The sequence below is a fragment of the Drosophila bipectinata genome, chromosome 4, assembly GCF_030179905.1.
Source record: "Drosophila bipectinata strain 14024-0381.07 chromosome 4, DbipHiC1v2, whole genome shotgun sequence".
Classification (NCBI taxonomy): Eukaryota; Metazoa; Arthropoda; class Insecta; order Diptera; family Drosophilidae; genus Drosophila; species Drosophila bipectinata.
Genome location: NC_091740.1, coordinates 582,803 through 600,801, shown reverse-complemented (window position 1 = coordinate 600,801; position 17,999 = coordinate 582,803). Strand labels below are relative to the sequence as shown.

General features: G+C 39.0%; 1 protein-coding gene across 7 annotated transcripts in view; it reads left to right on the top strand.

Moving 5' to 3' along the window:
* LOC108121638 (glutamate receptor ionotropic, kainate 2) overlaps positions 1 to 17,999 on the top strand; it is a 270,475-nt gene that overhangs the window by 138,141 nt on the left and 114,335 nt on the right. For all 7 annotated transcript variants that reach the window (XR_011443565.1, XR_006246427.2, XM_070282470.1 and 4 more), the window contains one exon: positions 12,429 to 12,632. Coding sequence is in view for 5 of the 7 variants with exons in the window: in XM_070282470.1 (XP_070138571.1) it covers positions 12,429 to 12,632 (204 nt within the window). In the remaining 2 variants the exon portion in view is untranslated. The remainder of the gene's footprint in view (positions 1 to 12,428; positions 12,633 to 17,999) is intronic.

Genomic DNA, 17,999 nt, shown 5'->3' with positions numbered 1-17,999 from the left:
TAATACGAAATAATACATGCCAACGGAAATGACCCAACTTTCGTGTTTTTGAAGATAGAAAGCTGGAACTTAATACAGATTCTATTTTTGGTCAGTTGATTCAATCTACCAAATTTCATAAGGATCGGGCGACTATATCCTATAGCTGCCATATAACTGAACGATCGGAAGTGACCCAACTTTCGTGATTTTGAAGATAGAAAGGTGGAACTTGGTACAGATTCTATTTTTGGTCAGTTGATCCAACGTACCAAATATCGTAAGGATCGGCCAACTATACCAATAGCTGCCATATAATTGAATGATCGGAAATGGTATTTGGTAGAAATATCAACTTTCGTGTTTTTAAAGATAGAAGCTTGGGACTTTTTATACCATTGCAGAGGGTATTATAATTTTGTCCAAAAGTGTGCAACGCAGTGAAGGAGACATCTCCGACCCTATAAAGTATATATATTCTTGATCAGGATCACCTCCTGAGTTGATATGAGCATGTCCGTCTGTCCGTCTGTCCGTCTGTCTGTTTCTACGCAAACTAGTCTCTAAGTTTTAAAGCTATCGTCTTGAAACTTTGCACACACCCTTCTTTCCTTTGCACGCAGTATATAAGTCGGAACGGCCGGGATCGGCCGACTATATCCTATAGCTGCCATATAACTGATTGATCGGAAATGGTATAACTTTGGTGTTTTTAGAGTAAGAGAGTTCAAATTTGACATGAGAGCTATTTTTGGCAAAATAATACGACATGCCAAATTTCATAAGGATCGGCCGACTATATCCTATAGCTGCCATATAACTCAACGATCGGAAATGACCCAACTTTCGTGTTTTTGAAGATAGAAAGCTGGAATTTAGTACAGACTCTATTTTTGGTTAGTTGATCCAACCTACCAAATTTCATTAGGATCGGCCGACTATATCCTATAGCTGCCATATAACTGAACGATCGGAAATGACCCAACTTTTGTGTTTTTGAAGATAGAAAGCTGGAACTTGGTACAGATTATATTTTGATCCATCCTACCAAATTTCATAAGGATCGGCCAACTATATCCGATGTTTGCGATATATATCCGGTTTTAGCTGCAAGGGTATATAAACTTCGGCTCCGCCCGAAGTTAGCTTTCCTTTCTTGTTTTAGATATTTTATTGTAATTAATTGGTTTTATTATGATATTCTCATAAGGACCGGCCAACTATATCCGACGTTTGCGATATATATCCGTTTTTAACTGAAAGGGTATATCAACTTCGGCTCCGCCCGAAGTTAGCTTTCCTTTCTTGTTTTTTTTTTAAATTTCTTTTAAATTTTTTTTTTTAAATTTCTTTGTTTAAAAATTGCCTTATATGGCCATTTTTTCAAATTAATTTTTTTCTCTTTTCTATATTGTTATACCCTTGCAGAGGGTATTATAATTTTGGTCAAAAGTGTGCAACGCAGTGAAGGAGACATCTACGACCCTATAAAGTATATATATTCTTGATCAGGATCACCTCCTGAGTTGATATGAGCATGTCCGTCTGTCCGTCTGTCTGTCCGTCTGTCTGTCCGTCTGTCTGTTTCTACGCGAACTAGTCTCTCAGTTTTAAAGCTATCGTCTTGAAACTTTGCACACACCCTTCTTTCCTTTGCACGCAGTATATAAGTCGGAACGGCCCGGATCGGCCGACTATGTCCTATAGCTGCCATATAACTGATTGATCGGAAATGGTATAACTTTGGTGTTTTTAGAGTTAGAGAGTTCAAATTTGACATGAGAGCTATTTTTGGCAAAACATTACGTCATGCCAAAATTTCATAAGGATCGGCCGACTATATCCTAAAGCTGCCATATAACTGAACGATCGGAAATGACCCAACTTTCGTGTTTTTGAAGATAGAAAGCTGGAATTTAATACAGATTCTATTTTTGGTCAATTGATCCAACCTATCAAATTTCATTAGGATCGGCCGACTATATCCCATAGCTGCCATATAACTGAACGATCGGAAATGGTATTTGGTAGAAATATCAACTTTCGTATTATTGAAGATAGAAGTTGGGGACTTTTTTAGATTTTGTATTGTAATAAATTGGATTATATATTCCTATTCCCATAAGAATCGGCCAACTATATCCGATGTTTGCGATATATATCCGGTTTTAACTGCAAGGGTATATAAACTTCGGCTCCGCCCGAAGTTAGCTTTCCTTTCTTGTTTTGTTTTAACATAGAGAAACCTGCCACACGCTAATTGGTTAACATTAATATTATTCAATGTACAATTATTGTTTATTTTTGTTTATTATATAAAAACAAAATATGCATCGCAGTGCAATACAAAAAAAATATGCGACGCAGTGATCCCATGCACTGATCCCAAAAAAAAAATATGATGTGCGCTCTAGGAAGCGCTGCCGGTCTCCTCTCCTGCCAGGCGGGGCTGGTGCTGGATGCAGGTTGATGTAATCTGAGGGAGCACTGGTGCTGGCACAGGTGCATGGCTAAAATAACAGAATGCCCTCTAGGAAGCGCTGTCGGTATTCTTTTTTTTTTGCTCTGGTCTTCTCTGTAGTTGCTTGGAGGTTTAATTATTTGTCCTTTTAGTTTGTTTGTATGGGCTGAGGGCTGAGTGAGTGTCAGATCGTTTGAGTTTTTTTTTTCATTTTGATTTTAGTAAGTCCAGAGGCGGATACAGGTATCTGCCTGGGGGAGGGCGATCATAATTTTTGGCTTAAACGATTTCATTAGAAAATACCCTCCTTGTTCGCGTAAACTCAACCCACTTAGATAATGCGATCGACAACTTGAGTGTATTTGAAGACGACGATAAATTATTTACTAAATATATTTTTGAATAGAATAATAAATACATGACTGAATAGCATAATTGTTTAATTTTGTTTTATTTAGGAGTTATTAATATTTATTTGTTGTTTCTCAATGAACTAAATATTAATTATTATTACTTATAAATATTTATTATTACCTAAAAATCATTCTTACAAGGGTAAAGAAAGTGGGTAAGAAAGAAAGGAGGTCAAGAAAGTGGTCACACAGTGACGGTGCATAAAAATCAGGTGAGAAAAAAACAAAAACAAAACTACGATAGAGCAGTAGCACATACAAAAATAGTTTTTGTTCTGCTCTGCTCTTGCTCTAGATTTTTGGCTACGGCTACGGCTACGAGGAGCACAGAATATTTGTTTCTGCTATTGCTATAGCAATATCAATATCCTTTGTCTATCGATGTCACGGTCGCCATGTTATAAGTCTAGTCTTCCACGGATTCCATCCAGTTGGTATCAAGTCGATTTGTGTGAATATTCTTTGGGTTCTTTATTATTGATCTTCATTTTTGAAGCAGCCGTTGTTGCCGCTCCAAGCTCCCAAAAGGTTCTTCTCCTTTCATTTTACAATATTTCTAGGAGCTGGGAAGTCTAGGTCTCGTAGCTGCGCTGCCAACAGAGGCAGCGGAGAGATGGGTATATATTCCTAAGTATATGGCTATGATCGCTTAAGCGGAGGTTTATGCACATATAAGTGGTTTGCTCATTTACATTTATGCTGCATTTGCAGTTTCGGCGTGGGGCTAAGACACAGCGAGCGTTTTAAAATTCGGTAACTAAAGGCTAATGACCTAGGCTTCAAATTACATAAACAAACATAAAAACTGTGACAAAATGCTACAGTATGTGCCCATTAAGTACTCTTGGTACAGTGGGTGGTCGATATATGTATTTTTATATGTGCATATTACACGTTGCATCCGCTGCTCTTCCTGCAGAACCGGGACATGTGACTCCAGACACGAGAAGCTTAGCCTCAACTTCCTCGCGGACTCGATCAGCGTCGTTGTAGAAACGCTGTTGAATTCCCTTATCTGGTGTTGACCCTCGCATATGAGGCAACATCTGGGGCGGTCGGCATACCGCTCCTCCTCGCGAACACTATTTGCAAGCAGGATCCTTCGCTTTGGTTGTTCCTTGGCTCCAGCGTCGTGACAGTGCACACCAGTTTGTCGGATATGGCTGTAACGTTACCGCGTGCTTCGCCCAGTCCAACCTTTTGCTCAGCGACAACTTGGCGATCAGCTTCTCCATTAGGGTTGGGTTCCCTAGGGGCTGGTTGCCGGTAGTGGTTGACTACAGGAACGCTGCCAGGTTGGTCACCTTCGTCGCGAACGGCACGATTCTTGCGATGTTCGCCTCCTGAATTGTCTGCACATCGCGCACGCTGTCCAGTGGCTACGGATGAGTAGCTCCGGATGTCCATACCGGAATCGAAGCTGCTCCATAATAGCTTCTATGTTACTGGTATGGATGAGCAACGACTTCACTGTCTCGCGGGCCTCGCCCTTCAGGGCTTTCACTAGCCTCTGGTTATTTTTCAATTGGGTGTACTGGTAGGCTGCCGTTGTCTTCGTGAACGCGCACACGAATATTGGCCATTCCTCAGGCTGACCCTCGAAATCGGGAACATCAGGTAATGTACGTGATGACCATCCAGGTATGATCGCCGTCGCCACTCCAAATGACTAAGGCGATGGTGCAGATACCTCCAAATTGTGTAACCTACCTCCAGCCTCTGGTTGTTTTCCAATTGGGTGCACTGGTAGGCTGCCATTGTCTCCGTGAACGCACACACGAATATTGGCCATTCCTCTGGCTGACTTGTGGAGTGAAGGTAGAACTAGGTCGTCCTTTGATCCCGTTGATCGCACTGTTCCACGGCCTCGCGGGGCGTAAAAAACAAGTCGGTGAACTCCTAAGCACGTAACATGGCTCACCTGGGCTGCAGGAACGAAGGGTTCTCCGTGGCTAAGTTTTCCGGGCTTGCTGGCCCCGGAGCACTAATCTGATGTCGCTGGACAGAGGGGGCATGGTAAGCTTCCTTCCTCTTTTGGTGGCATCGCTTTTCTCGCGTTGCAAATTCGCCCAAATTGGGTTGTGCTGGTCAGTGATTCGGATCGCAGAACCAGCTGATCGCTGCTGACCGGCAGTGTGACCAACCCTCACCAAATTGGTAGTACCTGAAGAAAGCGCCACTTGAGCGCCCGCAGAGGGCGGCACCTGGAGAAATTTCCATAGCGCTCTTATGAGGTCGGGCGGGATCCTAGGAGCAGTGCACAAGGTCATGGACCCGACCATTGTCCAACCCCTCCACCGCGGCGGTGCACTCTGGAAACGGGGCTCTGGCGACCGAGCAGGGGCGGTATATCCCCCATCGTAGCCCCGATGGAACACGCCCACCCTCCCCCTTCTTCCCACTCCAAATCCTCGTAGCGTCTGTCCCATAATGGGCGGCTACGGGACTGCGCCACAGTGGCCGGCAGCGAACCCCAACCTGGCAGAAGGTATAAAATGGTATAAATGGTAAATGGTATAGGTATAAAAATCACAACCTCAATAACGTAAATACTCCAGGTGGCAACCACTCAAGTGGAAATCCACCCGTGGGGAAACCCACGGCGGGGCTCGGATTCTGGAGGCCCCAAACAACATCCAACCCACGACTGACGAGCACCTCCACCAGACAGTTGGAACAATAGAAAGAAGTCATAGAACTTTCAATGAATACATACGATCTTACATATCGGTTGATAAAACTGATTGGGACGTATGGCTTCAATATTTTGTCTTCTGTTTCCACACGACCCCCTCTATGGTACATACTTATTGTCCATATGAGCTAGTATTCGGTAAAAAAAGTAATTTGCCAAAACATTTTAATAGCATAGATAGTGTAGAAGCACTATATAATATAGATGACAATGCTAAGGAGAGTAAGTATAGATTAGAAGTAGCCTATAAAAGAGCTAGAGTTATGTTAGAAGCAAATAAGAATAGAAATAAACTACTATACGATCATAAAGTAAGGGATCAGTAATCATATCAGTAGGTGACAAAGTTTTATTAAAAAACGAGAGGTCCTAAGTTGGATCCTAAATATACAGGTCCGTATATAGATACGGAAATAGGAGATAGAGATAACATAGTAATAACAAATAATAAACATAAGAAACAAACAGTTCATAAAGATAGAATAAAAATCTTTATTTCATAAGTTGCACTTAGTATGGCCATACAAAGACACACAAACATAGATAAATAAATACGCATATTCTTTTAATAATTTCATTTTCTTTGATTCTAATAATACAAAAAAATTTTGTTTAAATAGACGTATTAATTAGAAATTTTTATTGTAAAAAAACTTTATTATATTACGTTATTTTTCAAAAGTAGGGAGATATGCACATATATTGAATACCGACTTAAAGGGTTCGCACTGTAACACTTTGTTGCAGTGTTTACATAATACAAAGTCCCGGTCATAAACCCTAAGTGGCCGAAATATGAACCGATCGTTATGGCTTAGCCCGCACACAGAAAGTGCTGGTGTCGGCATAATCGTAACAAACGGTCAGCATGTGCATACCCCTCGTGCCTCCACTTGAGAGTGCATAACAACGTATATTATTATATTCCCTTATACATAATTACATAGCCGTCTCTCTGCCGCCGCCTGCGAGCAGCGCAGCTACGAGACTAAGCCTTACTTAGACTTAAACAAGAAAGGAAAGCTAACTTCGGGCGGAGCCGAAGTTTATATACCCTTGCAGTTTAAACCGGATATATGTCGCAAACATCGGATATAGTTGGCCGATCCTTTGGGAATATGAATATATAATCTAATTTATTACAATACAAAATCTAAAAAAAGTCTCAAGCTTCTATCTTCAAAAGTACCAAAGTTGGTATTTCTACCAAAAACCATTTCCGATCGTTCAGTTATATGGCAGCTATAAGATATAGTCGACCGATCGTTATGAAATTTGGTAGGTCGGATTAACTGACCAAGAATATAATCTGTACCAAGTTCCAGTTTTCTCTCTTCAAAAACACGAAAGTTGGGTCATTTCCGATCGTTCAGTTATATGACAGCTATAGGATATAGTCGGCCGTCGAAATCGAAATTTGGCATGTCGTATTATTTTGCCAAAAATAGTGCTCGTGTAAAATTTTAACTCTCTAACTCTAAAAACACCGAAGTTATACCATTTCCGATCAATCAGTTATATGGCAGCTATAGGATATAGTCGGCCGATCCGGGCCGTTCCGACTTATATACTGCGTGCAAAGGAAAGAAGGGTGTGTGCAAAGTTTCAAGTCGCTAGCTTTAAAACTGAGAGACTAGTTCGCGTAGAAACAGACAGACAGACGGACAGACGGACAGACGGACATGCTCATATCAACTCAGGAGGTGATCCTGATCAAGAATATATATACTTTATAGGGTCGGAGATGTCTCCTTCACTGCGTTGCACACTTTTGACCAAAATTATAATACCCTCTGCAAGGGTATAAAAACAAGCTTATTAGTTGTCAGAAGTATTTGCACACGATTTTGGTGCGACAAAAACGGACAGACCGTCTGTCCGTCTGTCCGTCTGTCTGTCCGTCTGTCTGTTTCTACGCGAACTAGTCTCTCAGTTTTAAAGCTATCGTCTTGAAACTTTGCACACACCCTTCTTTCCTTTGCACGCAGTATATAAGTCGGAATGGCCCGGATCGGCCGACTATATCCTATAGCTGCCATATAACTGATTGATCGGAAATGGTATAACTTTGGTGTTTTTAGAGTTAGAGAGTTCAAATTTGACAAGAGAGCTACTTTTGGCAAAACATTACGTTATGCCAAATTTCATAAGGATCGGCTGACTATATCCTATAGCTGCCATATAACTGAACGATCGGAAATGACCCAACTTTCGTGTTTTTGAAGATAGAAAGCTGGAATTTAATACAGATTCTATTTTTGGTCAGTTGATCCAACCTATCAAATTTCATTAGGATCGGCCGACTATATCCCATAGCTGCCATATAACTGAACGATCGGAAATGGTTTTTGGTAGAAATATCAACTTTCGTATTTTTGAAGATGGAAGTTTGGGACTTTTTTTAGATTTTGTATTGTAATAAATTCGATTATATATTCCTATTCCCATAAGGATCGGCCAACTATATCCGATGTTTGCGATATATATCCGGTTTTAACTGCAAGGGTATATAAACTTCGGCTCCGCCCGAAGTTAGCTTTCCTTTCTTGTTTTTTTTCTTTTAGCTTTGTCCTATGAACCGCTATCTTTCGCATATATTTTTGTGTCGCTTCAACATAGATCAAGCTACGCGATAACATTTATTTCAAGGAAATTGTTAAAGAACAACAAGAATAACAACTAAAAGATTTTGGGATGTGCAAATAGTTGTCTGTAGTGAAAATAATTTTGACTAGGGCTGTATACTTGTTGTTTTTTTTATAGCGATTTTAAATCTTTTGTGGGCCACCCTTATATTATATGAACATATAACTTAATGTTAGGTTAGGTAAGCCTAACACAACTTGCGGTCTTTCCTAAAGAAACTCCGACACACTACGACTGTGTTCGGTGCCTTATAATATCCCTTGGTAAATTATTGTATCCTAACATATTTGGATATATTTCTGTCACCTATGAGATGTTGGTAAGGAAGGAACACCTAGATCTGATAGTCTGAGATACTTCCGGCTGCACCAGTAGTCGGTGTGGATGAATTATTTCGCCTAGCATTGGCTAGTGCCCCGTGATGACTTTGACGTCTGTCCGTTAGTCTGCAAACTAATCATTCATTTTTAAAGCCTTTTTAGCGACACATCCTTTTTTTATTTACGCGCAGTGAATAAGTTGCATCGATTATAGCTGCATTATAACTGATTGATTAGAGATCCCAAACCCTTAATGGTTGGAACTACCAAATTTCATTGGGATCCGCCGTCTATATCCCATATCTGTCATATAACTGAACGAACTACAATGATATTTGATAGAAATTCCAAAATTGGTATTTTTGAAGATGAGAGCTTGGTACTTTTGGCCAACAGACCCACGAAAGCTCCCAGAGCTCCCAGTCCACATAAGTGCCAAAGTTTGGCACATAAGTGCCAAAGCTGCTTCGGACTTATCATAAGACCAATCACCTGTGCTCTTTACGTTTCTTCAAAGCCCAGAAAAAACCGAACACCCTTTTAGCCTGACGTCTCCAAAAACTAACTGGCTTAAATACAAAAAGTACGTAAGTGCCCAAATCGAACTCGCCCCGGAGCTTAATTGGGACATCGACTTAACTATGGGCGCCCTGGAAAAGGTACTCGTTGCGGCAGCTAGGCCCAAACAAAATCCAAAAATCCAACCAACAAGTCAAATAACTTGTGCGAGAAAAGAAGCGCATGCGTCCAGCTTCAAAGCAACGCCCTACGGAAGCAACTCGACCACGTGACAAAACTCTTTATAAATAGGAAGAAAATATATAGCTGCGGTACATCTAGAATCTTTCACGAACAAGTAAAAAGTATCCCTGAGCTCGCAGCGAAAAAGACAAAGCCGAAATATTAGGTATATACCTCCAAAGTTTCCTCCAGACAAATTTTTGGCTATTTGAAAGAAATTGGTAAGAAAAAAATCTATCTATTATTAAATGATACCGAAGACTGGAAAAGACCACGAAATTCCATCATCGTACAGACCAATAAGCCTTGTTTTGACAATTCCGCATTATTTATATCTGGAAGCTTTTAATACTGTTTTGGCACACCAATTTAGCTTCCGAAGAAACCATGGAATCATCGAGCAAATGAACAAACAACATCAGAAATACCCACAGCCTTCGAACAATGAGAGCGCTACTGTAGCGCTATTTATCTCTATGACCTTTGGCTACAAACTTTCGACCGAATTTGGCATAATGAATTCACGCAAAAAAAAAAACCAATTTTCCAACATACACCCTGACTTGAGTCGTACCTCTACAATAGGGTATTCTCAGTGCCACTACGAGAAACAACTCTACAATTCAGTCCTAAAAACAATCTAGACGTATTGCTTCAAGCTGTGGTGGAACGCTAGGAGCAGAAACATAGACATTATACAGTGCGCACAATAAAAAATCTTGAGAACTATCACTGGGGAACCTTGGTATGTTTGCAACAAAAACATCCACCGGCAGTAAAAGATGAAATCCAGAAGCAATAAGTCCTACAAGAAAAACCGTCTTCGCACCTTAATTTTCTCGCTCGGGGATTGGATATGGTTTCTGGCGAATCCCGCCTGCGGTGCAACGACCTACCAATCCAGCAATCGATTTTTAGGGCCGTCTAACTCTGTATCAGTCGATATGACTGCTAGTAAGACTTCTTGTTAGTCGTTAATGTTCAATAAATTTTAACCATCTGCAGCGAATTAATCAAATTTAATGAACCATGAAATAAGTAAAAATTGTATGGCGCTTTTTTTTATACCCTTGCAGAGGGTATTATAATTTTGTCCAAAAGTGTGCAACGCAGTGAAGGAGACATCTCCGACCCTATAAAGTATATATATTCTTGATCAGGATCACCTCCTGAGTTGATATGAGCATGTCCGTCTGTCCGTCTGTCCGTCGGTCCGTCTGTCCGTCTGTCTGTCTGTCCGTCTGTCTGTTTCTACGCAAACTAGTCGCTCAGTTTTAAAGCTATCGACTTGAAACTTTGCACACACCCTTCTTTCCTTTGCACGCAGTATATAAGTCGGAACGGCCCGAATCGGCCGACTATATCCTATAGCTGCCATATAACTGATTGATCGGAAATAGTATAACTTCGGTGTTTTTAGAGTTAGAGAGATCAAATTTGACACGAGAGCTATTTTTGGCAAACCATTACGACATGCTAAATTTCATAAGGATCGGCCGACTATATCTTATAGCTGCCATATAACTGAACGATCGGAAATGACCCAACTTTCGTGTTTTTGAAGATAAAAAGCTGAAACTTAATACAGATTCTATTTTTGGCCAGTTGATCCAACCTACCAAATTTCATTAGGATCGGCCGACTATATCCTATAGCTGCCATATAACTGAACGATCGGAAATGGTACTTGGTAGATATATCAACTTTCGTATTTTTGAAGATAGAAGTTTGGGACTTTTTTTAGATTTTTTATTTTAGTTAATTAGTTTTATTATGATGTAATCATAAGGATCAGCCAAATATCCGCTGTTTGCGATATATACCCGGTTTTAACTGCAAGGGTATGTAAACTTCGGCTCCGCCCGAAGTTAGCTTTTCTTTCTTGTTATTAATAGCTTCTACTGTTAAGTTCCTACTGCTTCCGACCTACTTCCAAAATAACAAGAAAGGAAAGCTAACTTCGGGCGGAGCCGAAGTTTATATACCCTTGCAGTTAAAACGGGATATATATCGCAAACATCGGATAGAGTTGTCCGATCCTATATCAGAATATAACCAATTTTAAAAAAAAATGAAACTAAAACAAGAAAGGAAAGCTAACTTCTGGCGAAGCCGAAGTTTATATACCCTAGCAGTTAAAACCAGATATAAATCGCAAACATTGGATATAGTTAGCCGATCCTTATAAGAATATGATAATATAACCCAATTTATTATACTACAAAATCTAAAAAAAGTCCCAAACTTCTATCTTCAAAAATACCAAAGTTGATATTTCTACCAAAAACCATTTCCGATCGTACAGTTATATGGCAGCTATAAGATATAGTCGACCGATCCTTATGAAATTTGGCATGTTCTAATGTTTTGCCAAAAATAGCTCTCGTGTCAAATTTGAACTCTTTATCTTTAAAAACATTAAAGTTATACCATTTCCCATCAATCAGTTATATGGCAGCTATAGGATATAGTCGGCTGATCTATATGAAATTTGGCATGTCGTATTAATTTGCTAAAAGTAGCTTTTATGTAAAAATTATTTTGAACTCTCTAACTCTAAAAACACCGAAGTTATACCATCTCCCATCAATCAGTTTTATGCCAGCTATAGGATATAGTCGGCCGATCCCGGTCGTTCCGACTTATATATTGTGTGCAAAGAATAGAAGGGTGTGTGCAAAGTTTCAAGTCGATAGCTTTAAAACTGAGAGACTAGTTCGCGTAGAAACAGACAGACGGACAGACGGACAGACAGACGGACATGCTTATATCAAATCAGGAGGTGATTCTGATCAAGAATATATATAAGAATATATCCTTCACTGCGTTGCACACTTTTGACCAAAATTATAATACCATTTAAGGGTATAAAAATATGTTACCTCTCTGAGTTTCGTTAAAAACTAAACTGGGTAAAAACTTAAACTTAAACCATTTTCTATAAAAAAAACATACATGTAAATATTAAATATATTTAAAAATACTTATCAACGCACTATACGCTGACATATTACGTGACCCTTTCTTGAGTGCGATAAGCGCGCTAATTTTTTATTATTTTGTTAGGCTGCAGAGAATCAGTTTTAAGCTATGCTGTTTATCTTGTATTTCCATTTGTCCGATTCCTTGAAACAATCCTGTATAAATAAATTAATTTTACTATGTTTTTACAGGCTTCCACGGATGGATTAACCGGTAATTTATTTTTTGTGGAAGGTCGTCGATCCAAATTTAAGCTGGATATTCTTAAATTGAAGCAAGAAAGCATTCAAAAAGTCGGATACTGGGACCCTGATGGAGGTGTTAACATATCCGACCCCAATGCGTTTTATGACTCCAATATCGCTAATATTACCTTAGTGGTAATGACTAGAGAGGTATGTAATTTTGTATTTTTTGTATATACTTGAGCAAGCTATTTATTTCTGTGTTTCTGCGATGCCGATTGCACGCTTTCATTTAACGATATCAGCCGATTCATTTGTGCATAAACGCCATTTCAGTCTCAATCATAAATTGGTGATAGGTGGCAACGCTTAAAACTTAAAATTGAATATCATTTTTGTTAAGCGACTTTGGAAATTAATTTTCCGGTTCTTTTTTGCTGATTGTAAATAAAAAATATATTATTATCCATCGCGTTGATTGGTGTTTCCTTGTGTCATTAAGTCAGGACTTCAAAATAAAGTTCCATAAATATAAGGCAGTTTCAAAGGTCAATTAGACTATAGATCGTAAGAGGTGCCTTACGAGAATGCACCTTATTCCAAGATAAAAACAAATATCTAGGCAGGCCAATATTTCTTCCCTTTACTGTATCCACCCAATAGATGGGAACAGGACCAAAGTAGGTAGAAAATTATACGATTACTCCGTTAGGTAGGGAAGCCTTACGAAAGCACGGGAATGGATTTTAGCACGTTCTTAGCATCTATTCCCTTAAGATCTTTGGCCGAGGAAAGTGAAGGAGTAAGGAATTCTGCCAAGAAACGTGTAGTGCTTAAATAAGGAAAACCCCATACAGACATACATAAAAACCCTTGTGCAGTTAAGGCAATTTAGCCTAAAATAAAGTTTAAAACAATAGTGATTCGTATTGGGGGAGAAAATTTATAATGTGAGATAATATTCAAATAGTTCCAAAATACAACAAAACCAATCCCTTGTGAGGTGGCACAGCCTTACGACGATTCTGACCAGGTGCAGCCTGATAGGCTTTCCGTTTGAATTTGGGTTTAGGTGGGGTAAGGTTGAATCAACCCCCCATGGAAACAATGGGTGACCCAACTTTGATCTTCTCCTGGACCGCCGATAGTGTGACGTAGAGCAGCCCAGCACGAGTGAAGCCCTAAAATAAACATGCAGTAGGGAGGATGAAGGTGTAGAATAGCCTCAAAAAGAAATAGCTGTTGCCGCTGCAGCTCAAATGCGTTCATTACTTTAGCGGGCAGCCTCAATGTATTAGAGTACGAGTTTTCGTTATTATATTTTTTGTGTGGGCCTGAGTAGGACAAATAAGAAAAGAAAAACAAAAAGAAAGTAAGAAAACTATACCTGCGAGCATGTGTTTGTGAATACTTTCGGCAATATTGAATTGCGCAACTACTTCCACGGTGAACCTCGATTGTTGCGCCAAATTTGCGCCGATTCCCACAATAATTTAAAATATGTAAAATTTTCTTTTAGTTTAATATTATAAATTTTTAATTTTTTTAATATCGCATAAATGTTAACCCTAAGAAGTATGGGCATAGAAAATGTCTCTGCCCGAGCTCTGCCACACACACAGTATAAATGTGTGGAACGTCATGCTCACAGCCTACTTTCTCCTATTCCTAATACTAATGCGTTAAAATCATGTCAATGTTTTAGTATTATATTATGTATAATAAATTCTTTTACTTAGAGCACTTTGGATCCCAACATGGCAGTTGAATATGGGTAGACCCCACTGTTTAGTGCAGTGGTTGGCACGGCCCTATCCTGCGGGCTTAGCAAATTTCTCTGCCCGAGCTCTGCCACACAGACACAGTATAAATGTGTGAAACGTCATTCTCACAGCCTACTTTCTGCTATTCGGAACTAACACTAATGCGGTAAAATCATATCAATGTATTGGGGTGCCGACCACTGGTGTAAAGTCTACATGGAAGGGAGGGTATAGACGAAGGACCACAATATCTAGTCTTTCCTTCATTAGGGTCAGTAGAATCAACCACTCAAGGATCGGCCTACTCCTACCGCTTTCCTTTCCAACTTCCTTATCTTTGTCTACGACGATTTCCGTAACGTACACGATCTAGTTTGCCGTGCCCACACCCACGCCCCTTTTGACAAAGGGGCGCGGCAGAGACCACCCGTGCAGTGCTAGGGATAGTTAACTGAACCTTGCCTTATGACTAACTGTACGCATTCGTTACAACCAGCTAACCAGCCAGCGACATACTTAAAACATTATTGAAGTCAAAGAAATCTCTTTGGCGATCTATAATAAATTTTAAAAACGAATAGACAGTAAATTAAAACAAGAAAGGAAAGCTAACTTCGGGCGGAGCCGAAGTTTATATACCCTTGCAGTTAAAACCGGATATATATCGCAAAAATCGGATATAGTTGGCCGATCCTTATGGGAATAGGAATATATAATCCAATTTATTACAATACAAAATTTAAAAAAAAGTCCCAAACTTCTATCTTCAAAAATACGAAAGTTGATATTTCTACCAAATACCATTTCCGATCGTTCAGTTATATGGCAGCTATGGGATATAGTCGGCCGATCCTAATGAAATTTGATAGGTTGGATCAACTGACCAAAAATAGAATCTGTATTAAATTCCAGCTTTCTATCTTCAAAAAGACGAAAGTTGGGTCATTTCCGATCGTTCAGTTATATGGCAGCTATAGGATATAGTCGGCCGATCCTTATGAAATTTGGCATGACGTTTTGCCAAAAATAGCTCTCATGTCAAATTTGAACTCTCTAACTCTAAAAACACCAAAGTTATACCATTTCCGATCAATCAGTTATATGGCAGCTATAGGATATAGTCGGCCGATCCGGGCCGTTCCGACTTATATACTGCGTGCAAAGGAAAGAAGGGTGTGTGCAAAGTTTCAAGACGATTGCTTTAAAACTGAGAGACTAGTTCGCGTAGAAACAGACAGACGGACAGACAGACAAACGGACATGCTCATATCAACTCAGGAGATGATCCTGATTAAGAATATATATACTTTATAGGGTCGGAGATCTCTCCTTCACTGCGTTGCACACTTTTGACCAAAATTATAATACCCTCTGCAAGGGTATAAAAAGCAACATTTCTTAAGGGGGGACATCTGAGTAACATGCCAAAAAAAAGCGGATTTTCTGGAATTTTTTTTGGCCAAATCAAAACAGCTAATCGAAAATTTGTAAATGAGGTTTTATTATATTATAATTAAAGTACACAATAAAATTTTTTAATAAATTGAAAACAAAATGGCGGCCCTGCAGCCCTTATTCGTAGGCCCTATTTTTTTAAAGAGGGTCCATGGCCGAACACCTAACGTCCTTAATCAAGTTTGGTTAGTTTTTGTATCTCAACGGCTATCGACACACGTAGGATTTTTTCGATATTTTGATTTTTTGCAAAATAGTGAGTGATTGAACAAAATTTTCCATTTTCACGAACAAAAAACGTCACAAAATTGTTGTTTAAAAAAAAAGTAAGCAAAATAAAAAAAAAATCCTACGTGTTTCGATAGACATTGGTATTCTGAATATACTGTGAATTTTAGATCGATAGGTTAAGAGTTGTTCGAGTTATGTGTTCGGCCAACTCAAAAAAAGCGGTTTTGAGAAAAACGCGTTTAAAGTTTTAAGTACTGAGGGATATACCTGTGAGGCATCGCCGCAGAATGAAAAATTTAGACACTTAGACACTTTTGCCGGACTCTATCTTTTGATATGTCATTTTTAAAACCCTAAAGAATTTTTTAAGCTAAAAAAAAAAATTTCGATTTTTTCAAAATTCTACTCAGATGTCCCCCCTTAACCAAGCTATCGGTGCTTCGTCGCAATGACTTTCCCACCCAGCGACCGACCTGAGGGACGCGCAACCAGAATGCAGTCTTAGTATACTGTTAGTTAAATTTTAATGTTAGGATTCGTCAACTTATTGTTAGTCTCAAAATTAGGAGTAGATTCAATAAATAAAGGCAAAACTATAATAAAAAAAAAACAAGAAAGCAAAGCTAACTTCGGGCGGAGCCGAAGTTGATATACCCTTGCAGCTAAAACCGGATATATATCGCAAACATCGGATATAGTTGGCCGATCCTTATGATTACATCATAATAAAACCAATTAATTACAATAAAAATTCTAAAAAAAAGTCCCAAGCTTCTATCTTCAAAAATACGAAATTTAATATTTCTACAAAATACCATTTCCGATCGTTCAGTTATATGTCAGCTATAAGATATAGTCAACCGATCCTAATGAAATTTTGTAGGTAGGATTAACTGACCAAAAATAGAATGTGTACCAAGTGCCAGCTTTCTATCATCAAAAACACGAAAGTTGGGTCATTTCCGATCGTTCAGTTATATAGCAACTATAGGATATAGTCGGCCGATCCTTATGAAATTTGGCATGACGTTTTGCCAAAAATAGCTCTCATGTCAAATTTGAACTCTCTAACTCTAAAAACACCAAAGTTATACCATTTCCTATCAATCAGTTATATGGCAGCTATAGGATATAGTCGGCCGATCCGGGCCGTTCCGACTTATATACTGCGTGCAAAGGAAAGAAGGGTGTGTGCAAAGTTTCAAGACGATAGCTTTAAAACTGAGAGACTAGTTCGCATAGAAACAGACAGACGGACAGACAGACGGACAGACAGACGGACAGACAGACAAACGGACATGCTCATATCAACTCAGGAGGTGATCCTGATTAAGAATATATATACTTTATAGGGTCGGAGATCTCTCCTTCACTGCGTTGCACACTTTTGACCAAAATTATAATACCCTCTGCAAGGGTATAAAAAGCAACATTTCTTAAGGGGGGACATCTGAGTAACATGCCAAAAAAAAGCGGATTTTCTGGAATTTTTTTTGGCCAAATCAAAACAGCTAATCGAAAATTTGTAAATGAGGTTTTATTATATTATAATTAAAGTACACAATAAAATTTTTTAATAAATTGAAAACAAAATGGCGGCCCTGCAGCCCTTATTCGTAGGCCCTATTTTTTTAAAGAGGGTCCATGGCCGAACACCTAACGTCCTTAATCAAGTTTGGTTAGTTTTTGTATCTCAACGGCTATCGACACACGTAGGATTTTTTCGATATTTTGATTTTTTGCAAAATAGTGAGTGATTGAACAAAATTTTCCATTTTCACGAACAAAAAACGTCACAAAATTGTTGTTTAAAAAAAAAGTAAGCAAAATAAAAAAAAAATCCTACGTGTTTCGATAGACATTGGTATTCTGAATATACTGTGAATTTTAGATCGATAGGTTAAGAGTTGTTCGAGTTATGTGTTCGGCCAACTCAAAAAAAGCGGTTTTGAGAAAAACGCGTTTAAAGTTTTAAGTACTGAGGGATATACCTGTGAGGCATCGCCGCAGAATGAAAAATTTAGACACTTAGACACTTTTGCCGGACTCTATCTTTTGATATGTCATTTTTAAAACCCTAAAGAATTTTTTAAGCTAAAAAAAAAAATTTCGATTTTTTCAAAATTCT